Below are 15578 nucleotides of genomic sequence, written 5' to 3' on the forward strand. Positions count from 1 at the left end.
GAAAGCGACAACGGAGCCTTCGTTTTTGAGGAAGTCTTGAGAGGAGTTGGAGGGAGAGAAGAAGAAGGTTCACCCTCCTTGTTTTTTCCTGCGTTTTGTTTCTTCACATCTCCTTTTTCCTCAGAGGACCCTCTTTTCTATTTCTTAGAGGTGTGTCCCTTGGCTTCCCCCTCAGACTCCGAGTCTGTAGATTTTCTCTTTTGAAGCCATAATAAGAGGCGAGCTTCTCTATCCTTAAGGGTTTTGGCAGAGAAGGTCCGGCAATATTTGCAGTCCTTAGGGATATGCTTAGGGTACAAGCAGTACAAGCATTCCTTGTGTGGATCCTCAGAAAATAATCTGGCCTTGCCACAGGACCTGCAAGCTCTGAAAAGTCTCTTCTTGGAGCCTTCAGACATGTTGAATGTAATAATCCTGACAAAACAGTACCTGACTTCCAACTGTGAAGATCAAAAGTTCAATGAAGAGAGAAAAACTGAGCTGAGCTCAGGGAGACTCCTTCTCACACGAAGGCGGTTGGAAATCTGAGGTCCTTCTTGGCAGGCACCACATGAGTGGGTGGAGCCTCTGCTGGTCTCTTCTTGGGAGTTGTAGTGCCCACATGACCTGTCTTTGGGTCTATATAGATCTTCTGTTGTTGAGGATGTGGTGTAAAAAGTTCCTCCTCTTCTACAACCTTCCTGAGCTTCGATTTTTTCGGCTCCGGCGGAATTTGTGGTTTTAGTTTAGCATTGGGAGGTGTTGTAACGTCCCGTGGCAACGTTTTCGGTGCCGAAGGTGTTGTTTTCGGCTTGGTAGGCATGTTCGAGGGTTTGGGCACCTCCGAATCAGGCTTCTTTGTCTTCGGCACCGAAAAGGTAGAAGTGGACGGCTTCGGAGCCGGTGCTTCTTTCGGTTTCGGTACGTCTTTATCTCTTGGTGTTGGTACGATTCTCAGCTTCGGTACCGAAGGGTCTTTTGGCTTCGGCGCCGAGGTGTCTTTATGTTTCGGTGCTGACGGGAGAGGTTTACTCGGTGTCGAGGCACTAGAAGGCTTTGTTAGTTTCTTCGGAGCCGGGCTCGATGACGGGGCTGTCGAAGTGGATTTTCGGTCTTGACTGGGCCCTTTGGGCGGAGTGCTGACCTTTGCCTTCGGTTTGCGCAGAGTATGTGGTGCAGGGGCAGTAGTAATCACGCGCTGACCCGATAGAAAGGAGTCATCTGAGTCGTCTGCCTCTGATACGATCTGGAGAGTCTTCTTCGGGAACGAGGGGAACCTCTTCGTCGAAGATATCCTCCGGTGCGGATCTCCTCATCTCGTGTCGACGGGCCCTTATCCCGGAAGGTTTTCTTCGATCGGAAGGACGCACAGGCTGCGCAGGTCGACTCGTCGTGTTCCGGCGATAGGCAGAGGTTACAGACCTCATGGTGATCGCTATGTGGAAATTTTGCCTTGCATTTCGGGCATTTCCTGAACAGAGTTCTTTTCATGTGGTATAGGTTGCACGGCGTCGATAGGCCTAACGGCCCACTTCGATGACCGGAATGGAAGTTATGTCGTCGAAAAGCCTGGTCTTCGATGTCGAAGGTAGTTTGTTGAAGTTTTTGGAAGTTCTGCGTTTCGAAGTTGCTGAAAATGTTTTTCTGGCCGGAGCGGAGAAACTTTCATCCGAACCCAGTGGCGGAAAAAAACAATCTAAGGATGGAGTCGATGCCCATGCGCACTGTTGTCCAAGGGAGGAGTCACCAATCTCATGACTACAAAGACTTCTTCCAAGACAACAACAACCTGCAATCATCCGAGCCCAACACCAGGTGGCAGTCTAATGCTAAGGTGTACAATCTGTAGCTCATATGCCTCGAACACGTATCTCCTCAAACAAATCATTGGATCACTATCTATTTATCACAAAAATCTGCAACCGTCTACCTCATCTAATGCTTTTACTTGAAGGATCATCCTCTCCAATGCACTACCATCACCGACTGGTAAGTTATCTGAAGTAGCTACGAGGCAGTCTTACTGCACTACAATAACACAATCAACTTCTGGCCTAAAACGCCTATTAGCTTGAGCTTAGGCAATCGACAAACTGAATGAACAAAAATGTCAGAGTCCTCTTTGGCCTGTGGGAAGGAAACACCATTACCGCTGTCCACAATTAAAATTTTACAAGCTTCCAATGTCCTCTAGAGTAACATTTACGTTTCATCCTCATCTTGGAATCTGGCCCACACTCTCTCCGGAATGAACTCCATAACCTGATAGAGCAGCATAAGACATCAAACTTTTCTGTGCTCAGCTAATTAGAAGCTCTGGGACAGTATAATGAACAATGAGAGTTGGTGCAAAAACTTGTCTGCGCATCCTTTGTTTGAACATGCGATCTAACGCCGAGATTTATGGAGAAGTGTGGCTCACTGGTTAGAGCAGGCAGACCCTGAAGCAGAGGTCCGACCCGGGACCAGGGTTCAATTCCCGACGCGGCAGGGTCTTGAGCTCAAATGTCCATGGACTCGATAATTCTCGCTTCGGTGCCTGACCTAATCATGGGTTCGCACTCTGCAACTCTGGGCATTAAGCTTGCTTAATCTCCACAACGGCCCCCCGCGGCGGGATGCCTGGCTTTCACCTTGGGGATGCCCTGTAGGGGCTATCTCACAGGGAAAAAAAAGCCAGGACGGGATCCCAAGGCAAGCGCGGAGATACCCCTTCGGGGGTCGATTCAGGCGCTATATAAGAAACATAATAATAATAATAATAATAACCCTATCTTATGATCAGTCCAAATGCACAACTACATTTTTCATCTGTTAGGCCACATAAAATAAAGAGAAAAGAAAAACAAAAATTATTTTGCCTCATTCTTAGTTCATGAACCAACGATAAATGTTAAAAAAAGTATGTCTGCTAACCGCAGTAAAAGTTATGAGGGAACGCTAATGATCAGGTGCATAAATCACACAAAAAAGGATGCAACTGTGTAACCAAGGGTGCATGTCCAATTTTGCACATTGTTCATGATACAGCCCCTGTTCTTGAGCATAATTAAAACCAAGTACTGTAGATGGCTGTCTAGCATCATCTCCTGGTGTGGGCTGTCTAATCTTTCAGCAAAACTCTGAAAGTAGAGTTCAGAAAGGTCTTAATCCCACCTGTTTTAACCATTGATGTCTTTTGCAGGAAGCTATCAGATACACACGTCCAAACTGTATACCAGTCAGGAGATCAATACCAGTGTTTTTAAAACTTAGGATAAATGAGATACAAGTTTAAAAAAAGATGTTGGGGGTGGTGTCTGATGTTCAAGCCCAAGCTGCACTAATAAAACTGTTTTGAGTCAAGTTTAAGTGATTGCTTAACACATGTATGTCTGACCTGTTGAAACTGTCCCTCTGACACACCATCTCGGTAAAAAATTATCCGGGTGGGTTTGAAACGTGTTGATTTGTAGAACTGAATCAGCAGTTCCCGGACCATGGCAGCTAGATCTTGAATAATTTCCTGGCGATGCTGCTGCACTCTGACTGTAGCACAGTATCGATTCGGATGTGCATCCATACTGCCCACAACCTATTTCAGAAAAAATGAAAATATTGGAGACTGTAAAATCACTACTAAACAATTGTTACAACTGTAATGAACACGGCAACTTGTAGCAAATGTGAGAAACAAAAGGCTTGGGCTGCGTCTAAGAATATAGAAAATGCTGCTTTAGATGAAATATATTAAACACTTAAGATCAATTTAATTTTGGCTATAGGGTGGATCACAAGTGAACCTAAAGCATACCATTGTGGGGAATATATAACTGAAGGGAAGAAACATCTTCAGAAGCGCGTGGTTTGCAGATTCACATGCTTCACAAGTAAAGTAAAATACTTTATTTGTTGATTAATTAAAATCATTACAAAAACAAAAATACATAACAAGCACAAAGTCTGATTGAACATATATGAATACAATGCCAAAATATAACATGCCCGACATCTGATTAACCGTTTTCCAGTTTTGGAGGTAAAGTGCATAAGTGCATGTGATATTAGCTTATAATTTCTAAAAAAAAGTGCAATGAGCTCACATGATAAAAAATTAAATGCAATGTACAAGCAGCCAATATTACTTAATTTCTAAAATAACTATAACTATTAGCAACAGAGATACAATAGTATCCCAACATCAATACTAAAGTGACCTGTGCTTTCAGCAGCAAACTAAGAAATGCATTACATTTTTCACCGATAAAACTAAAGTGCCGCGTGCTAATAGCGACAAGTTACTGATTAATTTTAAAACTGATATGTACCACATAGCACCATACAGAGTTGGAATACACATACTCAAGTCTTTAAAATCATTGAATCGATCGTAACTACAAGAATTGCCTAACATTGAAATATCGCACTGTTTTAAAATGAATTAAAAGTACCTTAAAATTGCCCACATACTCCCTAAAAACAGTAAAATCATTACTTCGCAGCCGTAGCAGGTTTATCAATTACTTTAGGTATCAGCCTTACATAACTTCCTTTCAGCTTTAAAGATAAATTGTAAAAATTGCTATATATTATAGACACTGAAGCCACAAACAGGATATTAATGCAGATCTACAAGTTCTAACTCCTATTTCTTTGAAGATAGGTTTTAAAATGGACTTCCTTTTTGGACAGTGTAACAATGTGCAGCATAGTTTCCTCATACAGCCCGCAAAGCCTACAAATGTTTGATGACCATTTATACTCCCACTTAGGGGTTCCATCTTTAGTTGGATAAACGCCGAGCCTTAAGTCCATACATTTCTTTTTAAGCAAGGGTTTTAAATTAAAAAGTATGGTTGGGCATACAATTTCTCAAAAGAGTTTGCTATAGTCCAGAAGTGTTTTTTTTTCTCAGTTCATCTTTATCCATAATTTCTGACAGCAGAGCAACAGTTGAATTCAACATCTTTTTATATACCAAGTTGCTCCTCACTTCATCGACCAGATTAGGGCATTCAAAACATAAAAGACACTCAGATAGGTAATCCTGCCAGCTTCTCGAACATTGGCCTTTCGATATCTTGCACCAGCACAGATTTGCTAACGTGTCCTCATCTGCTCGAGATAATACCAATAATGTTTTTAAAAATGCAGGTTGGGGGACAAAGATCTGGTTCCTTAAGCCATATTCTAGTCTTAAATTAGCACGCGGGACCTGTCTGGGTATCCTAAAAACTGATTTATAAGTGCTTCTAACTATGTCCTCTAACAATTTCGCATCCCTACCTTTAAAAAGTATTGATCCATAGTCCAGGGAGGGAATGAGCTTTGCTCTCATAACTTTAAGTAAATGATCATAATTAGGACATAATAACTTGTCTCGCAGTTTTCGGAAGGCAAAGGCAAGAGAGGTTCCTTTAGCCTCTAAGTTATTAAAATGCTGTCTAAATGACATTCCATTGTCAAATGTAATTCCCAAGTACTTGTAGGATTTTACACAGTCTATAGTTAGACCATTAATATTCAAATCCTTTACCCCTAATTTACCCTTCCCTATTAACATTATTTTGGGTTTTTTTTTGCATTAATTGTTAAACCATTTTGGGTAACGTATATGTTAAATGAATTTATTAGTCTCTTCAAGCCTATTATAGTATGACTGAATAAAATTGTGTCATCTGCATACTGTTAATATTTAATTTCTTTACCCATCAGAGTGGGCGAGTGCGAAATTATGTCATTAAAATGGGCTGGGAGATCGGCCATAAATAAATTAAAAAGGCAAGGAGCGAGCACACACCCCTGTTTCAAGCTGACATTTGTATCAAGTCGACAAGTGGTGTGTCTGCCGTCGCCAATTTTAATCTGGACCAGAGTATTGGAACACAATAAATTAATCATTTTTAAAAGAGGTTTTGATATACCCCAATTAAATAGCTTCTTCCATAGAATATTCCCTGGAACGGAATCAAAGGCGGCTTTTAAGTCGATAAAACATATGTACAGTTTTTGTTTCCTACATTTTGCTCTTTCGACTAATAATGTTAATAAAATCAAATTTGTCAGCGTCGATTCACCCTTCCTAAATCCCATTTGAAAAATGGGGATCAATTCTTCTCCTAGCGCCCAGGATTCCAACTCATCTAACAGACAACTTGCAAAAAATTTCGCCTCAACATCTGTGAGGGTTATTAGTCTATATTTGCTGGGTTGTCCTGAGGGCCACTTTTATAAATCGGCTGTATAAACGCTTCCCCGCCATGAATCCGGGATATGAGAACCTCATTAAAAAGGAGCGTTAATAGCTCTGGCCAATTTGTAAGTTTAGCCTTAAAAATACCATTCAGCATACCATTGGGGCCAGGAGCTCCATTAGGCGTAATCTTAAGTAAGACTTTTTTAACTGGGTCTACTGACCAAGGCTCAATATCGTTGGAGGTTAATGAGTCACTGACACTTGTGGGGTCACACCCACCTTCTTGCTCCAAGGAAACGTCATGGTCTAACCATACTTCGCCCACGATCGCTAGTCCAGATTTTGATTTATTAAAGAAACTTATCCAACTTAATTCATCTATATTGGCGCTATTATTTCTAAAATTACCATTTTCTAGATTGTTAATAATGCCCCAGAACAGTCGTAAATCCCTAGATTTACAAGCAAAATGAAGTTTAGCCCAAGTTTCTTCATAATATGATCGTTTAGCTCTCCGGATTTCTTTCTTATAACCCCTCTTTAGGTCTCTGAATTTAAGTGACAATAAGAAGTAGGAGGTCCCTTTTGCTTTTCTGTACAAAGATCTTATTGTCTTATCAAGAGATCTTTTTAAATACAATAAACAATGAGAAAACCAGCCAGGGTCCTTTGGGTTCAAGATAACACCCCCTGTGCGTTCCCTCCTAGAAAATCTATCCACGAGGGAATCACACAGGGAGGGCCAAAGAGCAACTATCGAATTTCCTTTGTGGTTGGAAACCAAGGCTTCTGGAAATAAAAGAGAAAGAAACTCGGTAATATTCTTCTTAGTTTTATCACTCCATATTAGCCTTTTAAGATTATAAGTGACATGGGCAGATTTTAGTATTCTCGCTTCTGGCAAATACTTAAAGGGAAAACTAAAGGCGATAATTTGGTCACTCTCAATCCTTGGAATCACCTCATAATTTTGAACTAGATTAGCGAGTTTATCTGACAATATAGTGTAGTCTATTATCTATGGACTATCAGTTTTATTAAATGTTGGATTATGATCTCTATAGAACAGAATCTTTAGATTATATTTAATAAACTCACAATTAAATCAGTTAGTAAGAAGATCTGATTCAATATTCCGCTTTTTATAACTTACAAGGTGAGTATTAAAATCACCAGAAATGATTAAGTGTGAGTCCATATGTTCATAATAAAGCACTTTTACCATTTCACATAACTGGATAAATTGTAGCGATCGAACCTTTTTTTCCGAACTTAAATAAACATTAAAAAAAAATAACGAATGTCTAGCAATCAATTTAACGCACTGTATCCATTTAACTTGAAGGTCAATCTCCGTGTTTAACATCAAGAATTAAACATATATAGAGAGACCACCACTTGGTCGACCAAAAGCAGCATCCCTAAATGCCGCATTCAAGTATTCCTGATAGCCGATCAGTGGAGTACTACACATATTCAAGGTTTCCTGCAGAATTAACATCAAAAAATTTTAAAAAGCCTATAACATTTACATCCTCTATAAGTGAGTTAAAACCACTCGTATTCCAGGAGCAAAGTTTGAAGGAAGGAACATTAGCTAGAGTACCCAGACTTCAGTCTGACTATATTTTTTCTTGAAAGTGTGGATGGGAGCCAGCTCCAGTCGTCCACCGCCTCGGGGACCCTCTTTAACTCCTCACACACACGTGATCCAGGCTGATTACTTTTGATTTTAATGCCACATAACTTGTTTAAATCTAAAGTTGGCCCTAAAGCGCCTTTCAACACTCTAAACTGGTCAGCCTCTATTGGTTTTAGAGCATCATTCTTCACTACTGGACAGCACAATGCTTTAATCGGGATTAATGGGGTGGGGGGTATTGAAGACCTTGAGGTTTCCCTACCTTAATCCCCCAACTTTCGAAGTTTTTAGCATTGGCAAATATTTTTATCACAATGTCGTTATTTAGCCAAGCCGTGATGGTTGATTCCCTATTGCAACCATCAATTTTGAACTCAAGAGAATCCAGGTCATCAGATACTACATCCTTTAGGTCTGGGATTATTTTTAGTAATTTCAGTATGTTACCCCTATTCAAAATATCATGAATACCTTGTGTAGAGTAGAGATGACAAAAACCACTTTTCTTCTTTCAGCCAATACTTTGGGGTGTTCTATGTCTCCCCTTACCCTTGAATCGCCTAGTACCGTCATTCCATCATTCATTGGTAGGTCCAAAACCTGCGAGTTTATATATCCACACTACTTTATGGGTGTTTGGACCTGAATACATGCTTCACAATTTATTTTCAGGACAACAAGCTACCAGAGTACCTGCTTAGCACCATTTCTCAGACAATACTTGTGTCTGAAAAAGGACTGGCATGAATATGGTTGATAGTAAAATGTTAAATCTAAGAAGCCACTCTGAAGGCAATCTGAGCCTATATAATGCACATATAGAACATACTTTGATTTGAACCATGTTTCACTCAAACATTCTCCCAGAAACTGAAGTTCACATCCAGGCTAGAATTGCCTGAAATACAATTCTTGAAAAACCTCAATGCATAAACCGAGCAAAACATGTTTGATATATGTCTTAAGCCAATCTAGATTTAAATATTGCTAAACTATTCTTATGTTGGAACCTACATATTTGTGTCTATTTTATTAACTCAGGCTCTCCCACTTAGAATATGGGAGAGTGATACAAGCTCAGCAAACTGCTACAAGTCTCCAAAGATACTCCTCTACTTTTATACTACACATCAGATTCACCTGGATGTTATTCACAGCATGTGTGCAACAAAGTCCACTTTCTCATCTAAGCGTATCTAATTTCACTACACAGAAATAACACTTTCTATCTAGGAGTATGCTTTACTGAAGAACCTTTATCAGAGGGCCCATCTCTTTACCCGCCAACCCAGCTGCTATAAAAAAAAAAAAAAAAAAAAACAGATCTTCTGGTAGACCTGGCCACGCTGATCTCTAACAAATGTGTTTACCGAATGTACTCATGAGTAGGTGTAATTTAAAAAAATTATATCCTGGCCCACTCGGTCATCTTAATCTATACTAATATAATGATGAGAGCCCAAACCTTTGAGGGGGGTAATCTCAGGAACCACAGCACCAATCACTACACCCAATACAGCGTTGGAAAGGGCAGTTGAAGCAGGAGGAAATAGGCTATGCAGACGCCCACCATATACATTTAAAAGGTAAAAGAACCGTGCCAGCAAAGTAGTCCCTTGTGGGCGTGTCTGCGTTGTGCTGGGGGCGTGACAAACGCTGGGGGCGTGTGGTACGTTCCGCCCTTCATGCCATGTCTCAAATTGTGCGCTAATCCCACCCTGCTCCCTTTAAATACCTCTGCACCCCATAATCATAACCCAGCCTAACTCCTTAAAATACCCCAACACCCTTAAACACTAACCCATCCTGACCCTATAAATATACCCTGTACCCCAAAACCCAAACCTATCCCTAAAACCTAAAAATACCCCTGTACCCCCAAACCTAGCCCTGAACCCTAAAAATACCACTGTACCTCAAAACCCAAACCTACCCCTGTACCCTAAAAATACCCCTACCCCAGAACCATAAAAATACCACTGTACCCCCAAACCTACCCCTGAACCCTAAAATAACCCTGTACCCCCAAGCCTAGCCCTGAACCCTTAAAATACCCCTGTACCCCCAAACCTAGCCCTGAACCCTAAAAATAACCCTGTACCCCAAAACCCAAATATAGCCCTGAACCCTAAAAATACCCCTGTACCCCCAAACCTACCCCTGAACCCCAAAACGAATAGTTTCTTACCTGTCGGTGTAGTTTTGCAGCTTGATGATCTTTCTGGATTCACTATGCTGTGCATTATTCCGCGGTCTTGTGGTTGGGCCCGGACTCGTAGTCTTTTCTTTCTTTTCTTTTTCGTAGCCCAGGTGGGCGTCGATGTCCCACCTTTGGTGTATTTCCGGTGACGTCGGCACGCTTCCTGCGGAAGCTCCCACTCCTGGGCGCCATCTTCGGATTCTTTTTTCTCGTGTTCGTGTTGTTACCGTAGTTAGGGCAATGTTCAGCTAAAGTTTTTTCACCGCTTTAACCTTTAAGGCTTCTTTTCCAAGTATTGTCCTTGTTTCAACCACCTTATCTCTCCAGCCTCATCTTTCTGGCGGAGGTGGGTGGGTTCGCTAGTGAATCCAGAAAGATCATCAAGTTGCAAAACTACACAGGCGGGTAAGAAACTATTCGTTTTGCAGCGTGAATCTTTCTGGATTCACTATGCTGTGCATAGACTTTGATGCGGTTTCTCATGTATGTGGCGGCTGGATGGAAGATGAGCACTGGTTATTGAATATGTGTTGAAGCACCCTTTGTCCGACTTGTGCTTCCTTGTTCATCTGTATATCCACACAGTAGTGCTTCGTGAACGTGTGCACTGAAGCCCATGTTGCCGCCAGGCATATGTCCTGAATTGGTGCGTTAGCTAGGAAAGCTATTGTAGCTCCCTTTTTCCTGGTAGAGTGGGCACGTGTCCCCTCTGTTAGTTCCTGCTCTGCCTGCTTGTGGCAGAACTGTATTGTTTGGGTGATCCATCGCGCAATTGTTTCTTTAGTCACTTGTTTCCCCATGACACTGTTAGCGAAGGACACAAAGAACTGCTTTGTTTTCCTGTGTTCCTTCATTCTCTCAATGTAGTGCATGACTGCCCTTCTGGCGTCCAGAGTGTGCAGTGCCCTTTCAGCTCTTGTTGCCGTTTTTTGGAAGAAACTCGGTATCTGTATAGTTTGATTCAAGTGGAACCTTGACACCACCTTTGGCATGAAGTGTGGGTCCGTTCTTATCACCACCCTATCGCTGTGTATCTGTATGTAGGGTTCCTGTAGTGTTAGTGCCTGCAGTTCGCTCACTCTGCGCAGTGAAGTGATTGCTACCAGGAAAGCTGTTTTCATGGTCAGCATTTCTAGGGAGGCCTTGTGAATCGGTTCGAAAGGTTCCTTCATGAGTTCTGTTAGGACTAGGCTAAGGTTCCATGCAGGTGGTGGCACCCTCTTTGGCGGTGCGATCCTCTTTGCTCCCTCCAGGAATCTCTTAACGACCTGTGATGTGAAGAAACTCTTGCACGTTTCTCCTCTCGTGTAAGCGACTATCGCTGCCAAGTGAACCCTCAGTGAGGATGAGCTCAGATTTTTGTCGCGTAGGTGCGTCAGGTACTTTAGCACTGTTGAGTCCTTTTTCATCTTATTGTGTAGCTTTTCCCTCCTGCATGTACGTTTGGCACTAGGTATATGCATGATGCCATCATGCCCATGATTTTGCTCGCTATCCTCACTGTCCAAGCTTGCCCCTTCTGGTAGAGCTGCGTCTCCCTCACGAGTGCTATCGTTCTCTTCTCGCTGGGGAACACCTTGCTCTGTAAGGTGTCGATCTGTGCTCCCAGGAAGATTTTTATTTGTTCTCGTTCCAGGGAGGATTTTTCCCCAGTGGATGGAGAATCCTAGGTTCATCAGTGTGCTGGTTACTCTCTGTGCATGCTGCTTGCACGTTTTGTGTTAGCTTGCTTTGATCAGCCAGGTAAGTACAAGTGTATCCCTTCCCTTCGTAGGTGTGCTACGACTGTTGCGAGGCACTTTGTGAAAACCCTTGGTGCCGATTTGAGCCCGAACGCCAGGGTTGTGAACTGGGAGTGGTCTTCTCCGATGATGAATCTGAGGAGGTGTTTGTGGCCCCTGTTCACTGGGATGTGCAGGTAGGCATCCTTTAGGTCTATGGTGACCATGAAGTCCCCGCCTTTCAATTGAGGAAGTACCTCTTGTAGGGAGGTCATCTTGAACCTTTGCGTTCTTACGAACTTGTTTAAGAATCTTAGGTCCAGGATAGGTCTCATAGTTTTGTCTACCTTTGGTACCAGGAAGTATGTGGAGTATACGCCCTTGTTCCTTTCCCTGTAAGGTACTGGCTCTATGGCTTGTTTTTGCAGGAGCTCCTTTGCTTCCTCCCGAAGGAGCTCTAGGTCTTTCCTTGCCAGTGGCCTTCTTTTTGATTTCCTGTCTGTTGGCTTTGCCTCCAACTCTATGCAGTACCCGTACTGTATGATGTTGAGTACTCATTTGTCTGATGTTATACTCTTCCACTCCCTGAAGAAGTGTTTCAGTCTTCCTCCCACTGGTCTTACATGTACAGAGGTGTTCGCGTAACTCCTGTCCGATGTGTTTGTGCTCCACCCTGGGAGTTTTTGCTTAGGTGGGCACATGGAGTTTTATTAAGTCACTTAGAGGCGGGCTGCTGTCCCCCTCTCTTGTTATGTCCACGTCCATCATTCCCTCTCCCGCGAAAGGACTGGCTTCTTGGTTGGTACTGCCAGGACTGTTTCTGCTGCCCCTGCTGTGTCTGGGTGTCTGCTTGGTGGGCTTGTTGGAACACCTGGTGTGATTTTCCTGGCTGGTTTCCTGCCCTCCTGTTAGGTCTTCGTGACGGGGTGCCCCTTTTAGTACCTCTGAACTGCAATGCCCCCATGGATCTTGCAGTCTCGTTATCCTTCTTCAGTTGGCTGAGTTTCTCGTCAACTGGGACCCCGAACAGCGTTTCTCCGTTGAACGGTGTGTTGAGGATGCTGTGCTGCACTTCTGGCTTGAAGCCCGAAATTCTGAGCCAGGCTTGTCTTCTCTCCGTGATGCCTATCATCATGAGCCTGCTGGAGGTGTCTGCTCCGTCCAGGGCAGTCTTGAGGCAAGAATTGGCTACATTTTTTCCCTCTTCGACAAGGTTTTCAGCCTTTTGCTTGAATTCCTGTGGCATGTTCTTTACTAACTCGTCCAGCTCTTCCAGGATCTGGTATTGGTGCCTGTTGAGCAGTGCATTGGAATTCGCCATGCGCCAGTGCATTGCGGCATTCCGTTCAATTCTTCTCCCCACCAGGTCCATCCTCTAGCTTTCTTTGTCTGAAGGTGGCCCAGAAGTGGTAGGCACATTGGCCCTCTTTCTTGCTGTGGCTGCGATGATGGAGTCTGCTGAGACCGATCCCTGAATGTAGGGTGGGTCCTTGGAGGAATGTTTATACTTTTTCTCCGACCTGGGAGTGACGGCTTTGCTTGTAGCTGGTTCTCTGAAAGACTCTTTTCCCTGTGCCATGACACTGTCGAGCATGGGCAGGAACTGGCTCCTTGTTTGTGTAGGGAGCGGTGTCTCGAGAAGGAAGTCTGCTTAGTGCTTTTCTTCGTCGAGTTTTACTTCGAAAACTGCAGCTGCATTCCTGATGACTGTGTTGTAGACCCCGATGTCATCTGGCGGCGAGGGCCTCGAGGGGTACGTGTCGACGGCTTCCTCTGGGCTCTCGGTGTCGACGTCCTGCCAATCTATATCCTGAGTCTCCGAGGATGCAGACCCGAGGAGTGTCCAGCGGTCGTAGTCTCCTTCCTCCTCGTAGTAGGAGGCCTCCTCCTCTTCTTGGTCGTCGAACGTCTCGACACCCACCGACTGTCCTTAGACGTCGTAGTCCTCCTCCTCAGTTTCTTTGACCACCTGTAGCCTAGGTTTCGTCGGGATTGTGTATTCTTTCATCCTGGCGTCGAAATCTTTTTTCCGCTGCAGGATGTTTTCCATCTCGGCCTCGAGGAGTCTTTTCTTTTTCTACATTTCGGTCGCGTGGTCTGCGTCGAGTGGATCGGCCGCTCTTTTCGGCGCCGAGCCGACTTTCGTCGTCGAAGTTTTCGGTGCCGAGCTGGCTCTCGGGTCCTTCGGTGGCGCTGAAGCGCCCTTCTGTTCCTTTTCCCTCGGCGTCGTACGCTCCTTCTCGGGGGGCGATTTTCGACGTCTTTTGCTGTTCTCCAGCTCTCGGCGCCTGGGAGTCCTTCTCAGAGGATCCGCTGTGCCTTGGTGTAGCCGCGGATGCCGAAGTTTTGAGACTCGTGGTCTCTTGGTGCCCTAGGCGCCGTAGAGTCTCCTACCGTCTTTGGAGTCTTCGTAATATCTGTCTCTACGACCGTGTAGCCGTCGTGTTCGGCGGCAGCGGTGTCCTCCTCGTCTGATAGCCCCAGGTCTCGAAGGGACGGTTGCAGTCCCTTACCCTTCATGCTGGCGTTGGCTATCCTCTGTCTCTCTCAGTCGAACAGTCTTCGGCGTGAAGGCGGAGCAGGCGTTGCAGTCCTCGCTCTCGTGGTCGACCGGTAGGCAAATGTTGCAGACCGGGTGCTGGTCCTTCTGCCAGTACTTGTGGTGGCAGTTACGGCAGAATTTGAAAGGAGTGTTGTCCATCTCATGCGTTCAGGGGGCCCCCTGAGCTTGCATTCTCCGATGGACGTCGAAGTTCTTCTTCCCCTTCGTCGTCCTCTTCGCTGATGTAGTCTCCTGTAGTCTTCTCAATCTCTTTTCTTGCAAAAGTGCGTATTTTTCTTCTTCTTTCTCCAAAAATATCTGGAGCCCTTTCGGGAACGATCCGGACCCAACCGCGGCAAAAATAATCTGAAGATGGCGCCCAGGAGTGGGAGCTTCTGCAGGAAGTGTGCCGACGTCACCGGAAATACACCAAAGGTGGGACGTCGACGCCCACCTGGGCTCCGAAAAAAAAAAGAAAAAAAAAAAAGAAAGAAAAGACTACGAATCCGGACCCAACCACAAGACCGCGGAATAATGCACAGCATAGTGAATCCAGAAAGATTCATGCCGCAAAACCCAAACCTAGCCCTGAACCCTAAAAATACCCCTGTACCCCAAAACCCATATCTATTCCTAAACCCTAAAACTACCCCTGTACCCCATAACCCAAAACTATATCTAAACCCTTAAAATACCCAAACACCCCAAAACATATACCTCAGTACCCCAAAACATATACCCCTTTACCTATACTTACCTTATCCAAACATTTAAAAAAAACAAGCTTTTACCATTCATGCATTTACAATGAATTTCATTGTAAATGTATGCGTGGTAAAAGCATATAAAATGTAATGGCATTGCAGAGTCATGGTACTTTCGTAATGAAAGTATGCGGAAAGAAAGTTGCGGAATAATGGGTGTTTACCCTCCCACGGTAAGTACATTGGTGGCACGGCGGCCCACATCTCCAGCAACATCACTCATATTTTTTCACCACTCATTTGAAAAATGCACAGGTCTCTCTCATTGATGGCCAGCACAGACATACACTTTTAGACACACCTCCCGCCACAATTTCTAGAATTGCGAACTTTAGAGCTGGGGAGCTACGTTCGAATCTCGGCATCAGCTCAACATCCTGTGATTCCAGGCAAATCGCTTTGTCTCCCCGTGCTTACCACAAATGAATGTGTTCTTCTGTAATATAAATTGTAATCATGCCATGTTGTCGAGTTTGCGCTATATAATATTGCAAGGAAAAATAAAGTAGGGAAACTCAAGTTCACACACTACTGAACGCGCACTCAGCAGTGCAC

At 44.0% G+C, this 15578-nt stretch overlaps 1 protein-coding gene across 4 annotated transcripts in view; it reads right to left on the minus strand.

Moving 5' to 3' along the window:
* AGO2 (argonaute RISC catalytic component 2) overlaps nt 1–15578 on the minus strand; it is a 517461-nt gene that overhangs the window by 96483 nt on the left and 405400 nt on the right. For all 4 annotated transcript variants that reach the window (XM_086966263.1, XM_086966266.1, XM_086966265.1 and 1 more), the window contains exon 15: nt 3359–3553. In XM_086966263.1, the coding sequence (XP_086822389.1) occupies nt 3359–3553 (195 nt within the window). The remainder of the gene's footprint in view (nt 1–3358; nt 3554–15578) is intronic.

This window comes from Lissotriton vulgaris, chromosome 4_1 (assembly GCF_964263255.1).
Source record: "Lissotriton vulgaris chromosome 4_1, aLisVul1.2, whole genome shotgun sequence".
Taxonomy (NCBI): Eukaryota; Metazoa; Chordata; class Amphibia; order Caudata; family Salamandridae; genus Lissotriton; species Lissotriton vulgaris.